This window comes from Drosophila melanogaster, chromosome X, assembly GCF_000001215.4.
Source record: "Drosophila melanogaster chromosome X".
NCBI classification, from domain to species: Eukaryota; Metazoa; Arthropoda; class Insecta; order Diptera; family Drosophilidae; genus Drosophila; species Drosophila melanogaster.
This window is the reverse complement of record NC_004354.4, coordinates 5,226,808-5,250,708: the sequence shown is the minus strand read 5'-3', so window position 1 is coordinate 5,250,708 and position 23,901 is coordinate 5,226,808. Positions and strand designations below refer to the sequence as shown.

The window sequence follows — 23,901 nt, the reverse complement described above, 5'->3', positions numbered from 1 at the left end:
GAAGGAAGGGAAAAGAGTGAAGCGAATACAGAGTGTTAAAACCAATTTAAACCGCTTTTGAATAAACATCCGAAGAGAATTATGTGTGAATTTGAATTGAATGAGTTTTGAAGAGCCTGTTCCATTTCACTTACTTCTGATCGTGGGTGAGAGCCAAAGATCGGATGCCCGCGTTGCATGCGGGGAAGGCATAAAGTGGTGCTAGGTTGAAGGTGCGCCACACCTCCACGATGCCGCGATCACCGGCGGTCATCAGGTATTCACCATCGCGCGACAGTAGCATGCACTGAAAATAGCAAAAAAAAAAAGAAAAATCCAAGTTTATTCATGAAACCAGTAGGTTATCAATGGTTTGCTAGCTTTAAAAAAAGGTTTTATTCTGGAAATATATACGTTTCTCACTATAATATAAATAGAAATCGATAAGAACTAACCTGTAGATTGTCGTTGTGCGTCTCGTGGCGCAGTTTCTTGCCATTGATGGTGTAGGCGGCCACATTGCCCTTATCGTAGTTGATGACAATGAAACCCTCGCGGGACATGGTTATCAGTTCCGGGGAATGGAACTCCGCTGGTGGATCCAGTGAGCGCAGCAGGTCGCCAAAAGTCGTATGGATAAGTACGGGTCCATCTGGAACGAGATAACCCTTTTGGTGCCCTTTCTTTTCTTCCGCATCCACAATAGTTTATACTTACTTGATGATCCAGACACAACCAGACCCAACTCGGCACTAATCACCACCGATGTCACGGCCTGTTCGTGACCCGTCAAGGTGGCCCGTGGTGTGGGCACATCGCCCTCGCCCACAATGCTCTGGGTTCGGGCATTCCAGTGCCACAGAAGCACCGTGCAGTCCGCCGATCCGGAGGCGATGTAGCAGTCTGATGTGATGTTGCACTCGGAACGTGCCATGCACGTTACCACACCAAAGTGACCGAATACAATCTGCACGATTTTCGCTGTAACAATAAAAACAAATGAAACAATTTGGATGTTATGAAGTAGCTTTTAAAGTGAGATGCTCAAATTAACCAATAAAGCGATATTAGCTAATCGCAACTTACCCGTTTCGGTGGCAAAGACGCGGAAACTGTTGTCCCAGAATCCGCATGCGATTAGGAACCGACTGTCCACTGTGGTAACAAAGCAGTTGGAGCGTATCTTTAGCATCTGGCTAAAGTTATCGCCCAAATGACGTCGGCTGGCCGCATTGCTATTGTTGTTGGTGCCATGAACAGCTGAGGAAGACAATTAATCGGTTATACTTTGTCCAAATGGTCCTACTCGTATGACCTAGTTTAACTCACCCAGAACCGGATCGATGGTCAGTGGTTGATTGGAACCCGGCGATTGGGGCGATTCGGCGTAGCTGGGACTCTGGACGGAGGCGGTGTAGTTGCAGTTCCATCGATTCACCGCAAACTGATGACCCGCCGTTACCGTGACCACAGATGGCAACGACAGTTGCGGATAGGTGTTGGCCGAGATGTGAATGACTGGTGAGTTCTGATAGAACTTGAGCATCTGGCAGAGATCCTCCGGCATCGCACTGAACATCATAGGCGATAGATGCATCGCAGAGCTGCGCGGCGGATGCGGTTCCATTAGCAGTTGACTAGGTGTTTGGCCAAAGTTGCGGATTTGATTCTCGACGGCTTCGCGCATCACCGGATCCAAAACGCCATCCAAGTCAACGCTGCCCTCATATGTCAAATAGTAGAACACGTTGGTTGCCCTAATGGCCTCGGGACCGCGTTGCTTGTAGCCAAAGATCAAATCGATCCACTGGTGCAGCTGGCAGGACACGAACTCCGACTCCAGTGCCATGCGATTGATGCGGACGAATTCTTCGGGGCTCTTGGCCCACGGTGGTAGTTCAATGTCATCCACTAGGGCACCATCCTCGCGATGACCCAGTCGATAGCCTGATGAATTGTAAAACATTTCGGGCAGGAAATACCATTCTGGTATCAGTTCCTTCACATCCGATGTATCACGTTGGCAATTCTTCCAGGACAGCGACACCGAGCTGAACAGCCTGTCCGGATAATCAAATTTGCCGCCCTGCAGGGCCAGGAACATGGTGGTAAACGGTTCCACGCGCACCAACCAGTTCAGCGTAAATGCTGCCGTGGAATAATGCGTACCATAGTGGAAGGGCGGTATGGTGTCACTGTCCCAGCTCTCGTAACGCTCCTCGAAATAGGCTCTGCGCGATGGATTCAGGGCGCCAATCGGTTTCGACAGATCCCTGTAGTTTGACGGCAGGCTGAGATCCAAATCCTTGGACTCATAGTTGGTCAGCACCCACGGAAAGATGGGATACTGATTTAGATCGTTGTACGTCCTGCCGGCGATCGTGTTCAGGAACATAAGATACTCAAAGTTGCTAATCTCGCGACGCTGCCACTTTTGGGTCATGTTCGAATTGCGCATCAGTTGACGGGGCGACATCATTGAGGCCCTCCTCGTCTGCGGTATTCCATACTTGATGCCCACTCCCACACGGGGCAGGGCCTTGATTACCTTCTTGACCGTATGCTGATCGGGAAAGGCAAACAATATGGACGTACGGCTGGCCAAAAAGATCTCGAGGGCCACATTTTGCAGGAGATAACGCCTCGAGAAGATGGCCCTCACTTCGGAGAAGTACCATTTGCCGTGCAAATGGTCACAGTACTTAAGAACTTCGCCATCGATCTTCTGGAACTCGGGATGCTCTTCATCCACCTCAAAGAACATTTCAGTGCTGGTTATTGAGACGGTGCCGGGTGCCACCAGACCGGGGGCTATCAATCTCGCCTTGGTGCTAATGTTGACGGGACCCGTGAGATCCAGATCCAACTCCCGATCCTCAATCAAGAGCTCGGCGTCGTCCAGTAGCTCACCATTGTGCTGACCGGATGGATGAGTCCGCGAGACGGCTATTTGGGTGTGGAACTCGTCGCGAGTCTGCAGGATGGCATCTTCAGGTCCGCCATTTTCCAAAGCCGCCTTCAGTGTGGCCTGTGGATGCGAGGATCCGCGCGGATTTTGCACCATCCGTTTCCGACGTCTGGCATCATCCTCCCAGGCATCCAGCTTCCAGTAGGGACTCTTTTGCACCGCTCCAACGATGGCGCCACCACTGGATGTGGAGCTGGAATCACCCCAGGCTCCGTGGCGATTACACATGATGTTTCGTACCTTCTCCAGCAGTCGGCTGGCAATCACATTGTCTCTGCGACGTGCGGCGGTTATCAAGTGATCGCACATTCGCTCCTCCTCCCTGCGCTCCAAAAGTGTCTGTGCACATTGCGATTCAAAGTCGGCATGCTTGAGGACATCATCCGCTCGCATTCTATTGAGGATGAACTCCGCCTCATTGGCCACCCGAACAATGTGATCCTTCATGGCGTGCGAAAGCAGTCGACCCTCATTGATTAGCTCAATAAAGGCTAATCCTGCGTGCTTTTGTAGGCTATTTTGCCACTCCTGGGAGCAGAGCAACATGACCAGCTCTACGACGGAATGCGAGTTCTTAAAGGTCGTCAGACCCTTGCCCTCCATCAGCAATTCCTGGCCATGGGAGCCGACTAGGGTTTTCGAAAGGAACGGCGCAAAGTCCACCATGATTTCACGGAGCAGCGGACACACTGGCCCCAATGCGATTTCCAGCTTCTGGGTGAGACTGGCCTCTCGCGAAGGTGTGGTCAGCGGCAGTTGGGCCACCAAGGCGGGCGCCTTCATGGGCAACTCCTCGGGACGAGGACGCTGATTGGATGGAACGCCCTGACCTTGTCCGGAATTCACGCCACCACCGGAACCAGCACCACCATAACCATCAGGCACTCGCACCACCGAAATCTCCGAATCGGGTTTGTCACCCCGCTCCGAATGACCAAGTGATCCATGTTGCTGCTGCTGACCAATAATTCCCGCCTGCTGCTGCTGTTGTTGGTTGTGATGGGACGGATCGTGTTTGTCGGATATAACATTACCTCTGTTATCCACCAAACCTACAACTATTCCGGCACTTGCCGCCTGAACGGCAGCATCCTCATTGAGATTCACATCCGTCCAGCTTTCGTCGTTCGAGTGACTCGGTTTGTGGTCATCGATTAGAATCTCGCTGGATGACTCCACCTCGGGCACTTCGTTTTCCGTGGAGTTCATGTTCAGGGAGCCCACATCCGAGTCAACGCTCTGGGATTTGATTTTGTTTGGTTTTTGTTTTTGGTTTTTAGAGGGGAAGAGGAGATATGAAAATAAGTAGGTAATCAAAATATGCATGGATTTCGGTAGAAGAGCAATCAAATGGGTCCCCAATTTCGGACGTGGGTTTTCCTTTACTACACTCGCCAAAAAAGAGTAAAGATACGGCAATAAAGTTTGGAAAAAGTGCAACTATCTAAGCATTCTTCATATAAAAGACACTTTTAGCTAAATTAATACATTTCAACCAATGTAAGTGGAATGAAGTCTTTAAGTGTCATCGTTTTTCCAAACTTCATTGCCATAATACTTTCAGTGCAGGCCACCTCACTCTTTCGCTTTTGTGGATGTGCGTGTGGGCGTTCTGATGTGAGCCATGTTTGCAAGGAGGGTCTTGATGTATGCCTATCATTTGCACATTAATTATGCACATTGGACTATAAATCAAAATTCCCAAGCAGCAACGGCCCCCGACCGTCCGTTTTGTCAACACATGCATTTGTCATCAACTCGACCCGGGATCGCCACCTAACCTCCAACGCCTATCCGTTCGCTATCCTGTTTTGCCCCCAAAACGTCCCTTCGGTTTCCTCTGTTTATTCAACAACTGTCACTCATCGGCGTCCATGGCGGCGACAGTTTGTCAAGTGATTTGCATAAAAGTAGTCCAGATTCACTCGAACCCACTGATTTTGGTAGAATACAGGACATTAGGCAAGCGAAATGGAACGCACCGAAATGAAACGATGCGGAATGGTGCGAAATGAAACACGCATAGCATATGACAAATTTTGTTAAGCGTTTGACAAATGTCAGCTGTCAGGCACCAACGAGTGTCCGTTTGTCCGTATTTCGTCCGTTCAAGAGAGAACCATACGTACTTTTATGGTGCGATTTTGGGAGATTTTCAGGGTGATTTTAGAGCTGCAGAAAACCCCAAGCCCCACACCAGCTGTGTTGCGTGTGGCATCAGCTTGTCATCAACACGAAATCAATCGCCTTTGTTTGCCCTCGATTTCATGAGTGTTGCGGTGTCCGTATCCCTAGTTGAGCACCCAAAAATGCCCAACCCCCTTCCCTTGTCGCCCCTTATCGCACACCCAAAACCAATGCCTCATTCCGGGGTCTCCAATCTTGTCAACTGTGATATATGCACGCATTCATTAAGGGGAGGTATACGTATTATACGTGCGAGGGGGTATGTCCTTAGAGCGAGAGAGAGGTAGCATTGCACTTAGCACTCACACGCACACACACACACTCAAATGACAGCTAATCACTGCGTGTGTGTGTGTGTGTGAGTGAGCGTGGGGCATAAATAATGCGAGTGTAGTGGTAGTTCATTAGGGTGTGCCGGTGTGGTGTGGGGTGTGGGATATACGGCGGGCTCTCCGGGGCTTATCCCAAAAAAGCGATAAAAGCCAAGAAGTGCTCTATGTGAGAGTGAGTTTAAGTGTAAGAGTGTGTGTTTTACAGCTATGTATCACTAATTGCACAAGACATACGCAGACATTAACATATACAAACGCAAATGGGATAAATCACAAGCACTCACACACACAATGATGCATACTTTCAGGCGCCACAAGGTGGTTTTATCAGCACTTTGGGTGGCTGGGCGTGCATTTGCGACTCATTAAGTGCCTTGATTTGTCGGTGGAGATTACAAAATGAAACATGGATCCAACTTAATTGCAAGCTCATGGCCAAGAAATCAATGTAAGACATTTAAATGTCAAATCAGAGCAAAATAGTGATTGGATAATATTAATGAATAAGTCATTACGAAAATGATTGACATTTAGCTCATGTCATTTAAAGCATCGATTAGGGTTAAGTACATTAAAACTATTATTCCCATAACGGTTGCTTTCAAATGAAATGAAATAAACTGTTCGTTAAAAAGCATAAAAAATATTTATGTGCATATGAAAATCGCATTCTCATATAGATTGCAAAGGCAACTAATATTGTGTAAAGCATTATTTATTGAAATTACAAACCGAAATTTATGGTATTTAATTGCGATTGAAAAAACGCTTCGAAAAATGTCAATAAAAGACGCAAATGCCGGCAAACCAAATTACAGACTACAGACAAAAGATACAATGGATAAACAATGGCTACAGGCAACAAAATTTGGGACAGCAATTAAAGTTCTACGGCAAACAGACACGAAATCAAAATGCAATGAATGGGGCTACAAAATGAAAAATGAAACCGAAATGTGAGTTTTCATTTTTAATGTACAAAAATTTCGGGTGTTTTTCGAGTGCGTCAAATGTATTTGTAGCTGTACGTGTGTTTTCTTTTTGTTATCAAATTGGTGCAGTGGGTGGGTACAATTCTTTTTTTTTCTTTGTCAATTTCTGACTGTCAAAAGCTGTTGTTGTTGCAGTTGCAATAATTGTTGCTGATTTTGATCTGTATTTTTGTTTTCTAGCGTTTTTGGGATCTTTTTACCTTTGGCAATTTTTGTGGCACCAACGGCTTTGGTGGTGACAATGGTTGTTGCTGAATTTTAATTGTTGCTGTTGGAGCGTTTGATGTTGTAGTCTTAGTGTTGTTGTTGTTAATATGGGTTGTTGCTGTTGTAGTAGTTGTTGTTGCTATTGTTGTTGTCTGGTTGGCCTGTGACATTATTCGTTGTGATTGATTTGCATACAAAAAATTTAGTTTCGTTGCACATGCAAATGAAATTTAGTTTTGTTTTTTTTTTTTTGTTTTCGTTGGCATTTACCTTATGAATTAAGTCTAATCAAGGATGCACACACACTCACACACATAATCTTACCACGCTCACACATGCAACACTCTTACATACACACACGTCTCAACCAACAAGAAAAAAAATATTTAAATTTCAAAATTTAATATTAATAAAGGGTAATCACTTTCAAAGCTTCTATAAAAGAGAATTTGCAAAATATTTGCGTTGCTTACATTTAAAACATTCTTTCTCTGTACTTAAAATACTATACTGTCTGTTTTCATTACCCCTAATTTTTAATGAATATACCAACTCACCTTTATGGATGGTGGTCCACTGGAATGTGAATCATTATCCGCCAAAACCGATGGATTGTTCTCATCGACGACAATTATTTCGTAGTCACTATCCTGGATTTGACGACCACCTGGGAAAAAGCACAGAAAAATTGACGCAAAAAAATGAAACGATAATAAAGAGATTAGCATTTGAATTTTGTGATTTGTATGTTACTCAAAATTTGTTATTTGTTATTTTTGTTGTTGCAGTTACAATACAATACTAGAGTAGAAATCTGTAGAAATTACTTTACGAAGCTGTAAACAAACTGAAGAATTAAAATCAAATAATATACGAAGAACGAAAAATGTTAAACAAACTTAAACTCACACACACACACAGAAATGTGTTGTAGAGGATTAAGCATATCGGTGCGTAGAAAAATATGAATATTTCCTTGGATTTTAGTAAATATTTCAAACTACATTTTACAAATAATCAGTGTGGAGCGATGAAAGCGCTCTGCGTAATGCAATCTTTCGGAAATCTAGAGAATAGAGAAACACCAAGTTTCCAAAGTGCCGCCCATTTATTTGCCTGTGCAGACAAAAGCTAATAATTTGTACGATTTTCCTGGACTTGGCTCTCTGGCTTTTATCCGCAAATTAACCTTGTTCAACTGTTGGCCATGTCCAGATCTGGCTTAATTGAAATTTATGATTGTCCCGGGAAGACACGTGCTTTCTGTCTCTGTCTATAGCCCCATTCATTTGCCCCATCTCTTTCGTGTAGCCTGTTAAGTATGCTACACTTTCGTGCCTCCGGTTTTCCTCCCCCACTCTGTTATTTCATTTTCGGTTTTTTTATAATTTTTTTTTCGGTTTAATTTTGCAATTATTTTCATGCACTGCCACGCCCTTACTACCACTTTTACACACACACACGCACACACAGACAGGTTCAAAGAGAGCTGGTCACAAATTACTTTTGTACAGAAGTCGGAGCGTGTTATCGGCTCCAACAGTTGTACAAACTGTTTTCCCACTTTTTTTTCATTTTTTTTTTTACATTTTTCCCTCTTGTCCATTCATAAATTATCCCAAAGTTTTTCCCTCCCAGTCTGTTGTGTGTTCGTTTTTCGTATTTTTCGGTAAGACTAATTTACATTTTTGTCGCTGCCATTAATTTCGTAATGGAAATGTTGTTGTTGCACCGCAATGCCGTGTTAAAAGGATCTATGAGAATGTCCTTTGATTATTTACGTAAAGCTGACCTCATGAAGGCAAAATAATGCTGAACAAAATATGATTGTTATTTTCAGGAGGTATTGAAACTATTGTTTTGAAGGCTGATTTACTTGTGATTCAAGTGGCCAGTTCTTCAAATGGACTTTTTCGCTTTACAGAGTATTTTGGATGTTCAAGTAAAAACAAAAAGGGAAGCCAGCAGCTGGTATCCAATTTTTCGTGCTTTCCCTGCTTTCTTTTCCACGGTCTTTTCCCTGACCATGTCCAATGGCAATTTTTACAATTTTTAAAATGCAGGCGTGCCGAATGCCGTTTTATGGCCTGTCTGCGAAATGTTTTATGCGCACTCACACTTGCCCACTTGCCCACTCACACAGGCAAAGAAACACAGGCACAGAGCCATGTGTATGAATGGCAAATTGTATAATTTTCGTGTAATTCATTTTCATAAAATGTAAAATTAACGAATTATGTTTCATTGCCGGTGGCAAAGTGGGTGGTGTTTTCCAGCTTTCGGCTCTGCCTATGTGTGTGAGTGTGTATGGCGTGTAAGTGTGCGAGTGTATTGCAAATGAAGATAAATGAAATGAATTTCAGCTGACAGCACAAAAATGACGAGGAAAAAAGAGGCAGCAGCAGCAGCCAGAGTAAAAGATATAGAGGAAGAGAAAGAACATCCTCGAGCCCTGAACATGTCAAAAAATTTCTAGCTGTCACTGTGTGCATGTGCGAGTTTTACAAAGATAGATTGCAGTTTTTGAAAGCATATTTGGATACCGTTGGATATCGTGTGGCCGAGAATTTTGTGGGCTCGCCATTACATCATTTTTGCTTTTTTCCACACACAAACGTTAGATGAAGACAGAACCCCAATTAAAAATCCCTCCGCAATAAGGCAATTAACTGTTGGAAACAACATTTTCGAAAACCAGCATCGAAATGTACATTTTCCAAGCTAGAAAATATGATTGATTGATCGAAAAAATTTGTCGAATTTCAAACAAAAGTAGATGGTGCAGTGTGCAGCAGAAAATTATAGCAAAAATCTAGTTAAACGAAGGAAACTGGGAAAAATTATCAAGGAAAACTGCTGTGATTGAGCAGGCGAAAATGCAAAATAATTTACTTAATACATTTGAAGGGAGCGCTATTAGTTAAGCTCACACTTAAAATAAAAAGCTGGGTAAACTTTATAAATTCTAAGTTACTTCAACTTCTGAATTGAAGCGAGAATGAATTTATTCGTAAAACCAATTAAAAGCGAAACAAAGAGAAGGCGGAAAAGGAACATTCTATTAAACCCTAAAGAATGTATGTGTGTGTTTGTGCGCACACATAAACACACACACACACACACACACACAATCACACATCCAACGAATAGGTAAAAAGAATATTTACATAAATCCATGTCTCAGTACATTTCAGTGTGTTTTTGTATGTGGACGGACGTGTTTTATTATACATATCTTTATATCGTTTATATATAAATACACACACATCTACGAATACAGAAAGTCAAGGAAATGAAAGGCAAGTGAAACGACAAAAATGAAAATAGAAAACTAATCAAATCGTAACGAATCGCAAGGAAAGGCAAGAAAGTGAGCAACAATCTAGCAGCTAAATTTATAGAAAGATCAACAGCCTTGTTCCACGTGGATAGTCATAATAAAATATATAACTATTTAAACTCGAATATTTTAAATACTTTGTCAGTTCAATTCAATTCAATAAATTTACGATGACCATCCAGTGGAACATGGCATTCTAGCTAAGATTGTACAAACATATAGATATAGATACACATTAAAGTATATAAATCCACACAGATAGTTGGGCGGATGTGCGAAGTTTGAATTAGATAAACTCTACGACAGTCGAACGAGCGATACCTGTTCCAGCGGATGCGTTGCGTCCATTGTAGCGGTAATTATTATTTATGGCGCTCGTCTTGTAGACCACGCCTCCATCCAAACCACCTGCCACACCCCCCATACCCACACCAACGGCTCCGCCCATGCCAACACCAACAGCAGCATTTGCATTAACAGCTCCCGCTGTTGCAACACCTTGGATAACTTGATGGCTTCCCGGTGGCGAAGATGATGAGTTAGCTCCTCCGCCATTTCGCAGATTTCGCATGTTGTTCATCAGGCTGGAGTTATTGTTATTACCCGTTCCACCAGAGCCATGACCATTCATCAGACCCACTGCCTGATAGTCCGGCATACCATTCTGTTGCAATGTCGACGTATCACCATTTCGCATATAACCACCGTGTGGATGTGGATGCGAATGCGGATGGTATCCCGCTGTCGATCCATTTTCCGCATAATGTTTACCATTTAGCTGCGGATGTTGCTGGTGCCCATTGATCAGTCCATAGTGCGGCTGATGTGGATGGTAATGTGGCTGTTGTTGCTGCTGCTGCTGCTGCTGCTGCTGTTGCTGCTTGTGCAACTGGCGATGCGATTGCTGCTGACTTTGGGATGCCAGGCTGGAGAGCGAGGAGCTCGACGCTGGCTGAGATGTGGCCGTCGAACTGGCCGAGGAGCTGGTCGAATGTGTGGCCAGAGGAGTGGGCGAATGTTGCTGCTGTCCTGCTGCAACTTGCTGGTGTTGCTGCTGTTGGTAGTAAGCGGCAGTCATGTGATGATGGCTATGATTGTGGACAACCTGCTGTTGCTGCTGTTGCTGGTAGTAGTGTTGCTGCTGCTGATGTTGCTGTTGCTGCTGCTGCTGCTGCTGGTGTTGCATGTTGCTGTTGTGATTCTGGTGCGATTCGGGCAGGAATTGCGGGTAAACATGATGCGACCATTGGGGGAACAAAGGACGCGCACTGGCGGCTTCTAAAGTTGCAGTTTTTTTTTTTTTATGGTATTTACACACATATTAAAGGGCGGGTGGTGAGGCAATGGCGAGGTATACGTTGGTTGATTCATAATTAGTTTTCCGTTTAAATTCATTTTTTTTTGTTTTTTTTTTTTTGGTTGTTTATGGTAGTTTTTGTACAATAAATCCGAAAAAGCAGCGTGAAATGAAATCATCGGTAAACGGAACAAAGAAAAGGAAACATAAAACCGAATAGTATCTCCAACAATGGAACAGACATGAGATATTTTGTGTTCTTAATAGCTAGTGATTATATATATGTATGCATATAAATGTATATATATATATATATTTAGATTGTGGTAAAAGGGAAGTTGGGAGTGGATTGCTGGGTGAAGGGGAGACAGTATACGGAATAATTATGTGGAAGAGGTGGTGATATATATTTTGAAAGGGAACACACACACGCACATGGGAGCAGTTCTAGAGGGAAATTAAGGTGGGTCCAGCGGTTAAAGTGCGGTGGTTGGTGGGGTGGCTTGGTCGTGGGCTTTAAGGTGGATCGACAAAAAATTCTCATCGCGTGGCATCTACCATTAAAAAAAAAACCTTTGTTCAGCTGTTCAAAAAACACAGAACACAAAACTAAATGCGGAAACAAGCCGAAACCGAGATGAGAAATGGAACGAATTGATAATATAGAACAATAAAACCAATAAATATTTATATATATATAAATATATATCTATATATAGGAAATATATATATATAGGTAAAGGAAAACAAATCCAGTTAACTAGCGGCCGAATTAAAAACAGAGCCAAAAGGTATAAACGATAAACGAGCGTGAAGTTTTTGGTGCAGCAAGAGAAGATAAATCAAAATCAAAATCGGAAACGAAAACGAAAAAGAAACATAACTAAATAAAAACGGAAGCCGAACCGATATGGAAACGCAACCGAGGAACACAAGTGAAAGAAAACAATCTGGAACGTAACACGAAATCACAATGAAACTGAAAGACTGCCGCCGGCAGAAGTTCGTTTAGCCCGACCCACAAAGTATCATCTCTAGTAAATGGGTACAGTATAATATACTATATATGTATATATGGCATTTCCGGCAAAACCGGGGATTACAACGGTGGATCTTAGACTCAATTGTTTGCCACTTACCGCCGCCTGCCGTGCGTTGCAGCACTGGCGATTGACGCTGGATTTGCGGCTCTGCCGGCGGCTCCAGGATATCACGATACTTGGACACCATCAGCACCGATATGAAGTACACTATCGCCAGCGAGAGGAACTGCGCCTGCTTAGTCTCCTCCTGAAATGGTGAAAAATACGAAGGATTTAAGAAACGAATACTCCAGTTAAACTGCTGCAGAAAATGTTTCAAATTTGCCATATATATCTTTGCAATGGCCTACTACTCACCACATCGCGATAGATGACTGCGCGCAGGCGATTGACGTCCATGTCCTGGAGCAGCTTCTCGGGATCCTTGACAGGCGATAATTGGCCGGTTATTGACTCGACAATGTTCTGTTCAAAATGTCGGATTTAGAAAAGGAAATGAGGATAATATGGCAGGGACTTTAACTCACCTTGGGCGATGCTTGAGCTCCGCGGATGAGGGCCTGCAAATGGGCTGCACCCGGGACATCTCTCGCCAAGGCGCCCACATTGTAACGCGTTCGCTCCTTGCACTCCAAGCAATTCCTTACCGCACAGGTGCAAACCAATCGCAGGCACTGACGCAGTATGCCGCCACTGGACATGTTCTTCTCCGCCTCCAACTCGCCGAAGTTTAGGGATGTGGCAAAGATCAGGACATCCGCCATGTTGACCAGACGCTGCAGGAAAGATACGGCCACCTCCAAAGGCATGCCTTGCGTTGGCTCCAGCACATCCAATTCGGACTGCGGCAGAGAAAAGGAAACATTTTGTAACCAATTTTATATTGGTTTCACAAATTCGATTCAGAATTTAGACCATCATACTTACATTGGGTGACGTGGCGCTGGCCAAAAGAGGCAGCAATCCTCCGCAGGCAATAATCAGATTATCCGCTAGCTGCGATATTAAATGCACCGTGTTCACCACAAAAATTGCATTCTCGCTGGAGTTGACAAAGTCCAGGACGCTTTTGGTCGAATGACTGCGCCACACCTGAATGTCCGTTTCCAGCGAAAAGAGGACATCGCTGAGCAATCGCTGATGGATGTAGGACCACTTGAATTCCGGTATTCGGAAGGGCGGACGTGTAGGTCCCGGACTGAACATAGGTCGGGTCGATCCCGATTTGGAGCGCTGTTGCTGTTGTTTGGATTCTGGATTACCGGGACCATAATGATTGGCATCCAATTGGCTGCTGTTGGCATTTTCAACTGCCGCAGCTGCCTGCTGATTAGAGTAATCCTCATCTTCGATGGTCATGCCGGCTGATTGCTGGGCGTCATCCTCCTGGAGGACTTGCTGCACCTGCTCAACCAATAGACTGGATCCAGCCTCGTTCTTCGGCGTAGTCTGGGTGGTGGAATCCACCTCAGTGGGTTTGACCCGCACCGACGTTGCTGGTGATTCCATTGCCAGTATTTGTGGCGATTGCTCTTCGGGGGCTGGCGATGTTTGAGTGGTTTGCTCGGCTGCCACTGCCTTGACCGTATCGTCTACCAGAGTGTCCAGGACTTGGTTGACAATGGCCACCACCTGCTCCTCTGGTTTTTGAGGTAGTTCTTCGGCGACCTCCTGCGACTTTTGTTGTTCAGTTTCCTGGGGTTTCGGTTCCTCAAGGTTCGGGGTCTTTGGTTCTACAGAGCTGTGACCTTTTGGATCTTCTGGTTTCTTTAGATCTCCTTCGATCTTGGTTTCCTGCACTTCAGTAGACGCTGGTTTTTCCTCCAGCTGCAGAAGAATCTCTTCCTTGCCAATTTCGTTTTTCTCCTCTTCGGAGTTCGCCCCCTTTTCTGGCTTCTCTTGAGTGCTCTCCTCTTGGACCATTACGAGAGCTGCTTCCACAACCTCTTGGACAATTTCCTTGGCGGCAGCGGCCAAAGTCTCTGCAGTTTCCACATCCTCAGGCTCTTCTGACGTCTGCTTCTCCTTCTTGGGTATTTCATTATTATTCGTTTCCGTTTTGGTTTCGCTGGCCGATTCCGCTTCCGTGGCATCGATGACCTTGTCGATGAGTTGCTCGACAATATCTCTAACGGCCAGCGCCACCGAATCTTCAGCTTCGGTTTCCTTATTCGGTTTTGTTTCGGAATCGGAAAGCTGAAGAAGATCAGCTTCTGGCGTTTCCACGACAATGGGTGGCTCGGGACTGGCGCTGATCTCGGCCAGCTTCTCGTTGTTGTTCAGCTTGTTGGCTGCATCTTCAGTCTTTTGATTGGTTGCTAATACGGGGCTGGGGACAATGGGGCTTGGCTTGGCCGTTTCCGGTGTTTCTACTTCCGGTGCTACGCTCGTTTCCGTTTCCGCCTTGGGCGCCTCTGTGCTGCTCACGATCTCATTGGCATTGACTTCTGTTTCCGCTTCCGTCTCCGCCGTCGCAGTCGCCGTTGTGGGCGTTGGACTCGGACTGTTGTTATTGTTATTATTATTATTGTTGAGCAGATTCTTGCTGTTTAGGAGACTGACGTTTACATCCTGTTCGCCCGGCTGTTCCTTGTTATCCTTGTTGTCCTGGGATTGAGTTTTCTTCTCGTTATTGAGCACACCCTGAACAACCTCGTTGACGGCCAGTTCGATCTCCTCGTCCTTGAGGACGGAGGATGACTCCTGCAGGACATCATCGACTGCCATTTTGCAATCGTTAAGTGCCGCTTCGGAAGCCTGAAGAACTCGCGACACATGCTGTTCCGCATTGAGGGCATCCTTGGCGGTAGCCAGCTCCAGTTCTTCCACATCCATATCATCACCAAGTTGTAGGGTTTCCCTGAGTGCTCCCAAAGGAGTAGATGGCTCTGGTTGCTTCTCCAGGTCTCCGATTTGCTGTTGTACAGGCTCCTCCTCTTTGACATCCTCCAAATTGCCATTGCACGTGGCATCGGTTTTGAGCTGCTCATTGTAGACGTCGGAAATGTTGGCTATCACCGATTTTTGTTCGGTTTCTTCGGTTATAGGACCCTCTTGAATCTCTACTTCCTCCAGCTCCAGTTCCTCCACCTCTTCCTCAACCACCGGTGGCACATCTTCCAGTGAGGCAATGGAAACAGAACCTTTAACAGCTGCCGTTTGATTGGTAGCCACTGCTGCTGCAGATCCACCGTTCTGCTGCTGATGCAGCTCCTCTCGCTCCCAACCACTGATCGTGCTGATGGGTCTAGCCTGACGCAGGGCAGGATCTGTGATATTGTCCGTTCGCTGGCGCTCGTAGTGCTCGTACATCTGGGCAAACTGGAGCTTAAACTCCTCGTAAGACACCTTGGAGTGGACGATTGCCAGGGTATCTACCCAAACTCTCCAGCCACCGTATTCATGCTTAATGGCATGGTGGAGCAGCATGCGGAATAGGGAATACACCATGTCGCTTATCTTCTGCTCCTCGCTGCTCTTTGGATGAATGTACGCCATCGCAATGAGCCACTCCTGCCACACGGACATCTGGAGCACTGTGCGCCGGTTCTCCCGATTGCTATTGCACAACAGGGTCATATCCTGCAGGAATAGCTTTTTAACGTCGATCAGCGATTCCGTCTGCTTTGATTGCCGGATCAGGGTGGCCACCACCTTGAGGATCACTGGATGGGCAAAGATATTAAAACAGAAAAAGTGTTAAAAAAAAAACAAAAGGGAAAGAAACTCATAAAATCAATCATCAAAGCTAACTGTTCGAAAACATAATTCGAATATTTAAGAGTATATTGCTTATACTTATATGCCCTTAATTATATTGAACAAATTATCTCATTTTTTGACGAGTCACTTACTTGGATTCTCCAGACGGTAGTGACTCTCTGGTTCCGGATGGCGTGTGTATAGAATCTGCTGCGAGATGTGCTCCGTCATGATCTCATAGAGAACATTGTATGTGGGCAGGGACAGTGATTCCTCATAGAGAAGCAGTCGCTCCGCTAAAAGGGTGTACAGATTGTGTGGTGACATCACATCGTACTTGCGTCTGATGGTGGGACAATCAAAGAAAATGGAAAAAGAGTTTGAGTTAGATTACAGTAGTAACTACTAGTGGTTGGATTTAATCGGTCCAGCCATCACTGTACTCACTTGTGGGTGCTGCGGGAAAGGAAGAAGCCCAGCAGCTTGAGGGCCTGAAGCCGAATCAACTGACTTTCGGCCGCCAGCAACTTGAAGATGCTGCGCACGCCGTGCTTCACATCAAAGGCAGGTACCATGGAGCTGGGATGCTCCGACATCAGCGAGATGAGCATCTGCAGCACGTCGTGCAGGTTCTCGTCCTGAAAGTCAAACCAAAACGAGCGATGAAAAACAGAATGCCAATTAATTAAAAAGCAGTTATTCTTTATGGCGAAGTAGATATTGGGTTAGAGGGTATCGATTACGCACCTCGTGCATGGTGGTCAGATAGTTGAGTATGCTCTGCAGCTCGTCCTCCTTCACGCCATTGCCGATCATTATGAGCTGCTTCAGGAACAGCAGGATGTATGCCCGGATGGCCAGGATGTCCTTTTGAGCCGGACGAGGTCCATCTGTTGGCGAAGAAGGGAAACAAAAGCGAAATCATTTAGTCATTTCTAAATACTCAATAGATGAACATTCGTTATCAATTATTTGCACTGTTCCAAGTGCTACTTACCCAGTCCCTTGGGAATGATGCCGCTCTTAGCCCGTGGATTGACCACCCAGTAGTAGTACTTTAGGGTGTGCACTGTCTGCAGTACCGTGCTGACCCTCCTCACATTGCTGTAGATCTGCGTGTCCGAGAGGAACTCGGTGGCCAAGTAGGAGTATAGTCGCGCCTGGACATTGGCGGGTGTGTATATCCACAGGGCTGGATTGAAGAGGACGTGATCCAGCAGCTGCCACGTGAGAAACGAGAAACAGAACAACTGCGGGGAATTAGTCAAGTAACTTTTGCTGTCCTCTCACAATTTGATTGGGTGACTTAGTCGATTTGTGGGGGTAGCTCGAAAAGGAAGGGTGTGTGTGTGTGTGTGTATGTGTATGTGTGTATATAGATAGAGTTTTAGATAGATATAGTATGTAGTTGGGGATAGGCAAAAAGAGGTTTGAGCAGGTGGATATATTAAAGAAGGGCCAGGGAGTGCAGGTTATAAAAAAATCAATTTGATTTCGGTATACATACGGTTAAACATGAGTTTCAGGTTTTTTTTTTATTATTGTTGTCAGAGTTGTTGTTGTAGTTGATGTTGATATATTTTTGAGGGCAGTAGTAGTAGTAGTAGTAGAGTACATATTTTGGGATATAACAGGTAACACATGCAGCAACAGCATAACGGCAATCAACGAACATAAAATCAAATTCCAACGGAACGGAATGGAACGGAACGAAATGAAACGAAACAAACAATTGCATTCCGGTATTCATGAGGTTAGCTTCAAATGTTTAGGGGTTAACACTTAACTAAATTAAACTAAAACTAAAACTAAAACTAGGCTAGGCTACGCTAGTAATGGTTATGTTAAGTTAAGCCTAAGATAAAGTTATGTCTAAAATTCTGTAAGTAAATAACACAGTAGTTAAATGGATATACATATATTATGATGGAAAAATGACTGGATGCTTTTCTCTGATAAATCAAACCGATATACTTGTCTTGCAAACAGTTTTTCGATCTGAAAAAGGTCTCACGTACTTTTAAATTAAAGAGGCCAAGTGATTCGGTCTTAAGTCCTTGTGTACCAGATGTAAATAGACTACTATTTATTTGAATGTATAACCCATATCTAGTACTTTCTATATTTCACTTTTCGTTTTAAAAACTCTTCACTCAAGAGTACAGTCAGCTTAAACCATCAAGCCCACTAATTGAAACTTCCAGTTGGCTTAATACCAGGACCAGTAAAATATCGCCTGAAGAGTCACTTTATGGCTGGCATTAAAGTGTGCAAAATATCTGAGCGTAATCCAGTTAAGTTCAACTTCTGCTGAGTGGGAATTGCAATCCGCTTTAATTTCATTCATCTGCTTTTGCCCGGGTCCAAACAAAACTTGTTAAGCCATCGCCTCAACTTGTTGGATTGTCAAAACCAGTGTTCGCCAATGTTGTTGCCATGGCTCCTCTAGTAACAATGCAACAAGGTTTTCACACCCCTCAAAGCCCCTGAAAAGGCCCCTCAAAAAAACCCAACCCCACTCGACTGCTGGCAGAGAAGTTTCCCAATTAAAAAGCTGTGCACCGAATGTAAAATAAAAATGCAACCGGCAGCCCCAAAGGTGCCACGAAAAATATTTGCAGCTTTTCAACTCTTGATTTTTTCTTTTTTCATTTGTCCTTTTTCTTTTTATTTTCTGTTTTTTTTTCTCTTTTTGCTACCAGAAATTTATTCATTTGACGAAGGACAAGGGAGAATAGGAATGTAGAACGGTGTGGTATACATTTAAAAACGTATTGGAAATACTCCAGACGAGCAATTAGGAAGGTGCGATCCGGTGCTGTGAACACACAACTTTCGCTTCAATTATCCAAATGACACATTGAACAAATTGAGTGAGGAACAACGGAGTATGTGGGGTTGAAATGGGATATGCGGTGGTGGGGGACCAGGAAAAGCCAATGGAAAGCAAAATCTGGGATTGACGTTGGGGTTTTTCGGGGGCCTTGAGGTTGCGCTCAGGGTTTCACCCAGAGTTAATAAGATTATGCGGTTTATCGCTGCGGTTTTGCGGTTCAACAAAGCGTAACGGAACGAAGTGGAATGAAGAGCGAAATGACTTTAAATGAGTATATAGCACGTATTTATATTAACATTTATATATATATATAAATACATAAATACACAAATCGATGAATGAGAGGAGGGGATGATGATTTATGTACACGTTGATTTTCAACAAACTACGGTAAGCACACACACACACACACACAAAATGAAACAAAACGTTATGAACAGTGGAACGGAAACATATATATGTTACATATATTGGATATAGTGGTACGGTACAGAAGTACAGAGAATTCGAGAATTGAGCTTCACCTGGTAGAACTGTTTCGTTGTTCATGTTGAATTATTATGTTGTTGTTTATTGTTCGGTTGTTGTTTTTAAAGTTGTTGATGTTTGATTTCAGTGGATGTGTAGTTGTGTTGTGTAGTTGAGTGTCGATGAGGCGCATTTGAATTGAGTTATCGATAAGCGATCACAATAGCAAGAAGCGGGGAACGATGGAAATGGATAGGCGATCGTGAGTGTGGAGCGTGTGGTGGGAACGGTGGGCGTGGCGGGAAGCAGAGAACGAGAGATATTGAGAGAGCGCAGGGGAGAGAGTAATATAGAGTGAGAGTGAAAGAGAGAGGAGACAAAAGTAGAAGAAGACAGTTAAGTTGTAGTTAATATTTTTTATCTTCTTTTTTGCTAATTGTTTGTCTTGCTTGATTTCTGGCTAGGGAAAGTAGTAATTTTGATTAATCTCATTTATGATTTTGAGCTGATTAAGCGAATCGAAGCAGTGCCCAGGCAGGTGCAAAGTGCAAGCGAAACGAAACGAAATGGAACGCAAATGACTCGAATACGAATGCCAGCAACTGATTGCAATCGAAACGCATGAATGGAACAGTTTGCTCATTTGCCAATAAGTAATCACAATTTAATGAGCACATCACATGCAGAAAAACAGTGTATGGCAAATGCATGCAATGGTCTGTTCTTAACAAAATAATACGATAATGGATAAAATTAAATGAAACCATACCATAAAAATATTGTCAGGCTGAACTGAGAGAGAAACAAGAGGATATTTTTAAAAATTAATAAGCTAACAAAAGCCATATAATTTGAATAGGTGAGGTCTCTTTGTCGAACAATCACAAGGCAATCGTTCCATATTCCATATTCCGCTCAGCTGACACAATAGAACAAAGACCATGTTCTACCTTTTAAGCTAAGCGGGTTATAGAATTCAATGGGCAACCAGTGGGATTTCAAGGGGGAGATATTTGTTTCAGGTTGCACAGACTGGCAGATGGCATAAAATAAACATAAATATGCCTGAGATACATGTGTATATATCGTGTGGGTGGGTAGACGTTGGATGCTTGTGAGTAGTACGAGTACGAATACGAGTACGAGTATATTTGCTTAAGAGATTCTCAAGTGCAGTTACTTATAACAAGAAATGTGAGCAGTTGTTTACGGTTGTGTTTACTTTTTTGAAAGGATTACGCAGGCCTGTGTTCAACTGTGCGCCATTATCATCATAACCATCATCATCATCATCATTATTATCATCATCAAATCATCATCAACAAAAGGCAAAACACAGTGAGTGCGATAGATAGAGTTGGATTTGTATATATATATATATATTTATGTGAGTGTTGAAAGAGAGAGAGAGAGAGATAGAGACAGAGAAAGCAACAAACGAGATGAAATCGCATATCATTTTTGGGATTTCCCTTTCTTTTCTTTTCTTTTTTTTTTGTTTTTTTTTCTTTATACTTTTTTGGAGAGATGGGTTAACATGCCACCCTAAAAACAATCGATGGGTTGGGTTTTCATTTTCTGTTTGTTTTTGCTGGGTGTAAGCGAACAACAAGAACGCGTAACAAAATTGTAAATCAAATTCGCAAGGAGATTCTTTGTTGAGGGGCGGGCTTTTCGCATGCTTAACCACCCCCCAAAAAAAATAACTGGCACTTAGATCGAACTTAGTTATTGTCATACATATATATATATATAGTATAATACATAAAAAATACATTTTACATTCATCACACAAAAAAAAAAACATCAGACTTCATGCCAAGAACATTGCGCATACGCAGCGTTGTCCGCAATGCAACCAATCGTCCTTCCTTATATTTGTATGTTTTTTAAGTATTCATATCGGCTAACAATATGGCAAGCATTTGATTTGAACTCGCAACCGACACTTACCTGTTTGAGCAGCAGATCACTGTTGGCCGACAGGCAGGTGACCAGATACTTGGTCAGATTCAGGAATGATCCCAGGACTTCGAGAGTCAGGTGTTCGCGGGAGGAGCGCTGCAGCATGAACGAGATGACCAGGAATCCCCGGTTCTGGATCATATGCTGCTGCACCGTCTGCGATGTTTCCACCAGTTCACAGATGAAGCCCAGCAGCTTGGAGCTAACGATAGGGAAATAAAATTATATATGCGATTATTGATAAGCCATGGCTTCGCTTTTGTGCAGTTAAATTCCAAAACCTATTCGAATATCGAATATCTAGTTCTCTGTTATTTAAAAATATCCAACTATGCCAAAATACACACAATATATGGTGTATGGTTATTCTCACTCACCACAGCGTGGGATCCCGCTTAATGTCGCCCAGACCCTCGTGGGCCATATCCAGCTGCGAGAAAAGCGGGAATAGCACCTGGATGCCGCCAATCGAATTGAGGGTGCAGTGTATCGAGTGCGTGACCACGGCCTTCACATCCTGCAAAAGCAAATTTCAATTTAATCAGAGCTCTATTAATCGCCTAAGCTGTCATCAGCCCCGTATATTTTGCACAGGACACGTTCGCCAAGCTTCGTGCTGCTGCTCCTTCAGCTCCTCAGCTCCTTCTACTCCTTATGATTTGTGTGTTGTTTACCCAAGAAATTACTACAAAATTTATTGAATAATTTTGGCTAGTGCCGTCGTCGTCTTCGTTCTCAACGCCGCCGTGCTTTCCGGTCCATTTCGGACTTTTTCGGGGCTAATAAGAAATGCCAAGGCATGCGCCGGTGTCGTAAAATTTCTACATGGAATTTATGCTCCCTGGGAGGCTTATGAGCTCCGAACCCCACTCGTCCCACTCCGTCCGTGTTGTCCACATCTTCTTCTGGTGTGTCATTTACTCACCTGCAACATCAGCGCATGCGGCGTGTGCACGAAATATGAAACGTTTCCCTTGGGCGATGACTGCAGACACAACTGACCATCGGTGGCCACCGGATTGTACATGAACACAATGGCATTCGATAGTTTGCCATCGTACAGCACCTGTGGGCAAGAAGACAGGTGGATTGGTTGAGTTCTCGGGCCAGGCGGTTGAATAATCAGGGGGAATCATCAGTGGGTATTTGGGTATCTGGGGAATCGGGGAATGTGGTGGGGGGTTTGGGGTTGGTGGGAGTGTATATGGCAGGGATTAGGCCGGGCTTTCGGCGAGTCATCGAGTGGCATCGAGCTGGGCACTAAGGACTCCATGGATTTCATGGACTCCATGGACTTCCTATCGACCGACCGACGATTTATTCCCAGTCAGGTTATGGCAATTTACTTAGGCTTTGTCTTTAGCTTTGCTTTTGGCTTTGGCTTTAAGCTGACACACAAAGATAACGAAGAAAAAAAAAAAAAAAAAAACAAGACACACACAGCAACACACGCAGCGGAGAAGAGCAGGTTTACAAATGACCAATGGAAAGCCAAGTTCGGAATTCCGAAGCATTAAATACCCAGCAGAGTTACGAAAGCGAAATGCGAAAGATTCCAACGTTTTTGTTACTTTCAATTTGGCAGCAAGAAGCCAAAGTTTAAACGATTTAACTAAGGCATTTAACTAACTGATCGATCAGTGAGTTGTAATAGTCATATGAAAATTCAATAAGTTAATTTTGTTAACTGAGCACTTTTGTACAAACTTAATTATGTCGGTTGGACAGTGTGCTCGTTCATATACTAAGTTATTTGTGCTCTGATAAATTCTGTGGGAATCAATAATAAACTCTGTTAGGTAATAGAAACTTACACACACACGCTCACAGAACGTATAAACGGCACTATGTGTATGTGGTTGTGTGCTCAATATAAAAGTATTCAAATGCTGTTCATGAACAATATTTACAAAATATATATACACACAACACGCATCGTTGCATTTAATTTTCCTATTTGGGCCAGATTTTCCTCGAGTCTAGAGTTTCCATCTCCTTTTGTGCATTTTGGCAGTGTGTGTGTGTGTGTGTGTGTGTTGTATGTTTGCGTGTGTGGCATGTTAGCTGGTGCTTATAGTTTCATTATTACACGTTTTTGGCTGCCTAATTTGCTGCTAAAAATACTTCTTTCAGTTTTCGTAAAAGAATATAAAAAATGTGCAAAAACTAGTTGTGGGAAACTAAGAAGCAAAAACATAATAAAATGTTGTAACCAAGTTAAGATACTTTAAGATGTTGCAACCAAGTTAAGATACTTTAAAGGAACTCAAAATATTTAGTTGTTAAAAGAACGTTTCTTTAATATTTATTTGACGGCAAAGTGTTCTCTTTTAGGGATCATAACACTCGCCCGCCCATTTCTTCCATTTTTTTTTTCCACCTAAAAGCGCAATGTTTGTGTAAATGTGATTGCGAGTGTGCGTGTGTGTGTGTGTATGGCCGTGTTTTCCCATCCCATTAACTCAACTCCCGATTTGGCACATAAAAACAACATTCAAAATAACTAAAGCTCTCACTTTTCCCCGCCCCTCCACCGACACTCGCCATACAAAATGGCATAATACCCGGCACAGGTGAGTGGGAAA

General features: G+C 43.7%; 2 protein-coding genes across 9 annotated transcripts in view; both read right to left on the bottom strand.

The window, feature by feature from the left end:
* CG15465 (uncharacterized protein) overlaps positions 1-23,901 on the bottom strand; it is a 169,106-nt gene that overhangs the window by 4,156 nt on the left and 141,049 nt on the right. For both annotated transcript variants that reach the window (NM_001297948.1, NM_131978.3), the window contains 17 exons: positions 22,242-22,382; positions 21,694-21,833; positions 21,305-21,518; positions 17,045-17,267; positions 16,795-16,937; positions 16,495-16,685; positions 16,200-16,390; positions 13,273-16,010; positions 12,873-13,187; positions 12,703-12,810; positions 12,442-12,592; positions 7,223-7,332; positions 1,309-4,186; positions 1,066-1,239; positions 697-960; positions 435-631; positions 135-286 (listed from right to left, as the gene is read on the bottom strand). The gene's annotated coding sequence lies outside the window, so the exon portion shown is untranslated. The remainder of the gene's footprint in view (positions 1-134; positions 287-434; positions 632-696; positions 961-1,065; positions 1,240-1,308; positions 4,187-7,222; positions 7,333-12,441; positions 12,593-12,702; positions 12,811-12,872; positions 13,188-13,272; positions 16,011-16,199; positions 16,391-16,494; positions 16,686-16,794; positions 16,938-17,044; positions 17,268-21,304; positions 21,519-21,693; positions 21,834-22,241; positions 22,383-23,901) is intronic.
* Positions 1-23,901, bottom strand: part of rg (rugose) — a 169,106-nt gene that overhangs the window by 4,156 nt on the left and 141,049 nt on the right. For 3 of the 7 annotated variants that reach the window (NM_001297949.1, NM_001144685.2, NM_167028.3), the window contains 17 exons: positions 22,242-22,382; positions 21,694-21,833; positions 21,305-21,518; positions 17,045-17,267; positions 16,795-16,937; positions 16,495-16,685; positions 16,200-16,390; positions 13,273-16,010; positions 12,873-13,187; positions 12,703-12,810; positions 12,442-12,592; positions 7,223-7,332; positions 1,309-4,186; positions 1,066-1,239; positions 697-960; positions 435-631; positions 135-286 (listed from right to left, as the gene is read on the bottom strand). In NM_001297949.1, coding sequence (NP_001284878.1) covers positions 135-286; positions 435-631; positions 697-960; positions 1,066-1,239; positions 1,309-4,186; positions 7,223-7,332; positions 12,442-12,592; positions 12,703-12,810; positions 12,873-13,187; positions 13,273-16,010; positions 16,200-16,390; positions 16,495-16,685; positions 16,795-16,937; positions 17,045-17,267; positions 21,305-21,518; positions 21,694-21,833; positions 22,242-22,382 — 8,330 coding nt within the window. Of the gene's footprint in view, positions 1-134; positions 287-434; positions 632-696; positions 961-1,065; positions 1,240-1,308; positions 4,187-6,658; positions 6,827-7,222; positions 7,333-10,326; positions 11,284-12,441; positions 12,593-12,702; positions 12,811-12,872; positions 13,188-13,272; positions 16,011-16,199; positions 16,391-16,494; positions 16,686-16,794; positions 16,938-17,044; positions 17,298-21,304; positions 21,519-21,693; positions 21,834-22,241; positions 22,383-23,901 lie in introns of all 7 variants that reach the window. The other 4 variants (NM_001297950.1, NM_001144686.2, NM_001042796.3 and 1 more) reach the window with 4 other exon arrangements.